This window comes from Mandrillus leucophaeus, unplaced genomic scaffold (genome assembly GCF_000951045.1).
Source record: "Mandrillus leucophaeus isolate KB7577 unplaced genomic scaffold, Mleu.le_1.0 Scaffold181, whole genome shotgun sequence".
Lineage (NCBI taxonomy): Eukaryota > Metazoa > Chordata > Mammalia > Primates > Cercopithecidae > Mandrillus > Mandrillus leucophaeus.
In genome coordinates, this window is record NW_012101821.1 from 1,540,888 (window position 1) to 1,545,531 (window position 4,644).

At 41.2% G+C, this 4,644-nt stretch overlaps 1 protein-coding gene across 1 annotated transcript in view; it reads left to right on the plus strand.

The window, feature by feature from the left end:
• SEC24D (SEC24 family member D) overlaps positions 1–4,644 on the plus strand; it is a 118,118-nt gene that overhangs the window by 815 nt on the left and 112,659 nt on the right. The window contains exon 2 of the mRNA XM_011977605.1: positions 2,157–2,315. Within this exon, the coding sequence (XP_011832995.1) occupies positions 2,198–2,315 (118 nt within the window). The 5' untranslated portion in view covers positions 2,157–2,197. The remainder of the gene's footprint in view (positions 1–2,156; positions 2,316–4,644) is intronic.

Here is a 4,644-nt window from a genome sequence, read left to right on the forward strand (position 1 = left end):
ACAGCGGAGCGGGTTGCCGCGCCCGGCCCGGGGACAAGGCGGGAGACCGGGTGCTCACCTGAGGCAGGGGCGGCGGGAGAAAACCTCATTCTTTTTTCCTTTAGCCTTTTAGTGCAGTTTAATAGTGAGGCGGGCGGGATGGGGGAGAAGGAGGTGGGCGTGGGCATTTTTTACCCGCCCCCACCTTTTGCCTTGGGATGCAGGAACTGCCTAGTTAGGATCCTCAGTGACCACCATTCGAATGTCATTGCCAGCGGTTTTCTCGTCTCCTTATCAACTTTATTTCCTTTTTTGAAGGAAGGGAATGTTGGATGTATTCATGGTGAAAATGGCAACTATATCTTGAAGCTTCGGGACATCCGAATAGTGAAACTGATCTGGCCAAATACGAACTTGTTCCAGGGTTAGAAGTGCACCTTGGCTAGAGTTGCTGGGTGACAGTGAGCCAGGGGGCCGTTCTGGGATTGGGGCTCCCCAGATTTTGATCCTAGGCCTGCTCATGCCAAGTGGCTTTCTGCCATGTCGCCGCTTGAAGCTGAGTCAGGTTTCTTTAACTTGGTGCTCTGTGTGAGGAAGTTTGACGTGGCAAACTGGGTAGCGTGAGGAAGCTGATTCCTCTCAGTACCAGTTCAGAAGGACCTGGCTGCTTCCTGTTCTTTGAAGTGACCATCTCAGCCTCTCTTTTCTGTCACTCAGCAACAGGCTGCTACTTAGGTGTGTTCGTGCGGACTTCCTAAGTGCTCTTGGTTGGATGAGCTTGACCAAAGCTCAGGCTGCCACGTCTCTCTCTGCTAAGTGGGCGGAGGAAAAAAGGGTTGTCAGGAACAAAGTGGACCAGAAGGCCTTTGCCTGCCTCTCTCCTCTTTTTCAGTTCTCCTCTTCCCAGAAGGAAGTGATCTCACAGTATTTTTACATGGTTGCTTTTATTTTGGAAACTTATAGTTTAATATGGAAACAAAATCAAATCACAAATTTTAGGCTTCACATTTTAAATTTGAGATGTTATTTCTTGAGTATAGACAGATTCTAAGTCTTAGCAGGTACCACCGATCTCTTATCTTCAATTGTAGCAAATAAAAGAACAAAAGGAAGAATATACCTGTATGGGGCAAATAAACTGGAGATAAATTGTAGAATCAGTGGAAATCTGAAAAGGCTTCATTTCCTAAAAGAAGGAACTGAGGCTTAGAGAGGTTCTTCAGCTCATTCCATGTCACACAGTTAAATGGCAGATATAGAATGAAAACCCACTTCTCTTGCCAGGATTCAAAGCATTTTCTGCCGTATTAAAAAATTTTTTTTTTAAATCATCAGTCCTATGAAAATCTCTTTTTTTGTTAAAACCTGGAAAAAATGGAAAATTTAAAGCAAAATTGGGTTCTGATTAGAATCAAGATTAAAAAAAAGAATAAAGATGAGTCTGTTATATTTGTGATGTGTGTGCCTACACACTTACAAAATTACACTTTTTTCCCTTAGTCCCTTAAATATAGGTGCATATGTTCTTAGAGATGTGATATCATTTAAATTAGAAAGAAATTCTGTCGCCTTTGAAAAACCACTGACAATACTCAAGTGGATATAGTGACCACCTGGCTTGGTCTAATTATGACTCATAAAATAAGCCTATTATCAACTTTATCTGTTGCTATGTTTGTTGGACTATGATTTCTCTTTGTCCTAATGACTAGATTAAAATAACTAATTAGAGGAGCACTAAAAAGACATAAGTCATAAAACATCTAATTGCAGACTACTGGCAGTTATGGTGGTCAGTCAGTTGAATGGCATGGTGTGCTCTGTGCTGAAATGTGACCATGGAAACCAAAAGCACAAAATCATAGGAACACTTATGAGAGACTATCTGCAAAATGCTTCAGGCTTCCCTTAAAAAAGTGGTTGGGAGCTGTTATTCAGGTCTCATGCTTGAGAATTTGCCCAGAATTATTGAAGTGATTTACTGAATTTCAGAGAGCTATGGTTAGACTCTTTTTAGGGGATAATGATGCCTTGTATAATACAAAGGTTTCTCATGTACCTGATAATTGTACTTTTCTTCAAACCATGATAAACATGTATTAACAGTGTTTATATTTTTAATAGCTTTAAGTGACTAAAACTCTCTTGGTAACATGTTTCTTGTTTCTCTGTTGCAGAGTTCTTTTGTAGATTTATCCTTTGGAATGATATTTTCATAATGAGTCAACAAGGTTACGTGGCTACACCCCCATATTCTCAGCCTCAGCCTGGAATAGGCCTTTCTCCACCTCATTATGGGCACTATGGGGATCCGTCGCACACAGCATCTCCAACAGGTAAAGTGTGTTATTTTGACTTGTATGTGATTATTTAGTTCTCAGGCTCAGAGATGTAAGATGTTCTGAAAGAGGAGATTTGAAAGCATTGAATGATCATTATATAATGAAATGGCTTGAGATTACAGGATCATTTGGAAAAGGCTCTCATAGCAGAACTCTACATCACTAGTTTGGTTATTGCATGGAATACAAGTTTGGTTTTTAAATATAGACTAAAACAAACACTTCCTGTTTTATTTTTACTGTGAGTCTTGTTCTTGCTGTTAATTAGTGGTGTAAGGTTATTGTAAACATTGAATAAAAAAAGAATTAAATTTATAAATGAATTAAATTTACGTATCCTTGTCTAGGATTGGCCCTAGATTAATCTGCCCATCAGTTATATGTGAGGATAATTCTTTGTACAATTCTTTATACAAATGGACCTTGTATAAATCAATGAGTAACTCTCGGGACTCACTGGAACTAGCTCAGATATCTGGGATCCAGGCTGTGCCAGGTAGAATGTATATAGTGCAAAGTCAGCAAGGGGTAAGGACTCCCTGTAGCAGGGCTTGATGTTAGCAGCCACACAGAGTATGCTGCAGAAGATGCTCTGAGATTGTGAATTACCTGTGGAAAGTCACTCTTATGATTTATTCCTCCCCAGATTTTAAAGATGTCCAGATGAAGCCTCCCTCTTCTTATTCAGGACAATCCTCTCCAGAATGTTTATAATCTTGCCTTACTGGATCCTGTAGAAACCATTAACCCCTCCACTTTCTATCTGGTGGTTCATTTCTCCTCAGCATTTATTTATGAAGATAATTATAAATTATTCTTTTTTTATGATGTATCGAAGTCTGGCCCTAAAAGCTTTCCCTGTACTGTCTTGTTTAATCCTCATACAGTGCTATGCAGTAAGTTATTTTTGCAGGTAAAAAAACTGAATGTCTGGTGTCATGGTGTCATGTGACTTGTCTAAGGTCACAGATAGCAAGTAGTAGCACCAGGATTCATACCCAGATCTCTCAAGAAGACAAAAAACAAACTGCATACACACCTAAGTATAACACTTTGTATTGTTCACCCTTCCCTCTTCACAGGCATCTTCTTGAGAAAGTACTCACTATGCTTGGTGATCTCCACCTTTACCTCTCCTTCCCTCCATGGCTCAGCATAGTTTACACTCCATAGTTTGTCACCCCATCCACACTTCCACTTCCCTCACCAGGACTATCGGTGTCCTATTTCTCAAGCAGAAGACATTGTGCTGTCTGTCCTCTTTTGTATTTGACACTGTTTACCACTCTCATTTTTATGAAACTCTTTTCTCCTTTGGTTTCAATGACACTATCCTTTTGTTGTTTTTTGAGGTGGAGTCTCCCTCTGTCCACCAGGCTGGGGTGCAGTGGTGCGATCTCAGTTCACTGCAACCTCCGCCTCCTAGGTTCTAGTGATTCTCCTGCCTCAGCCTCCTGAGTAGCTGGGATTACAGGCGCCCACCACCATGCCCAGGTAATTTTTGTATTTTTAGTAGAGATGGCGTTTCACCATGTTGGCCAGGCTTGTCTTGAACTCCTGACCTCAAGTGATCCACCTGCCTCCGCCTCCCAAAGTGCTGGGATTATAGGTGTAAACCATTGTGCCCGTTTTTTTTGGTTGCTTTCTGGACATTTCTTTGGAAGGGGTTCTACATGACCCTTAAGTGTTGCTGTTTCTCCCTCCATGTTCCATCTTCACCACTGTTCTCCCACTCTGTAGATTTTTCCCTAAGCTGGATCATTCACAGAAAGTGCTTGTCTCTCAGATCTATTTCTCCAGCCCAGATGCCTCTCCTAAGCTCTAGGTCAGGGGTATCCAGTCTTTTGGCTTTCCTGGGCCACACTGGGAGAAGAATTGTCATGGACCACACATAAAGTACACTAACAATAGCTGATGAGCTAAAAAAAAATAAATCAAAAAGATCTCATAATGGTTTAAGAAAGTTTTCAAATTTGTATTGGGCCACATTCAAAACTGTCCTGGGCCACATGTGGGCCATGGGTTGGAAGAGCTTGCTCTAGACCCATATTTCCAGTTGTCTACCTTTGTTGAGGCATGTCACAATCACCATACCCAAAACAATTCCATATTCATCGTGGAAGCCTATGTTTTCTGGCATTTCAGATCTCACTCATTAGCATCATTTATTTGGTGATCCACACCAGAAACTTTATTTAAAAAAAAACAAAAACAAAAACAAACTTGGTGGGGTGTGGTGGCTCACGCCTGTAATCCTAGCACTTTGGGAGACCAAGACAAGTGGATCAGTTAAGGCCTGGAGGTTGAGACTGACCTGGCCAAC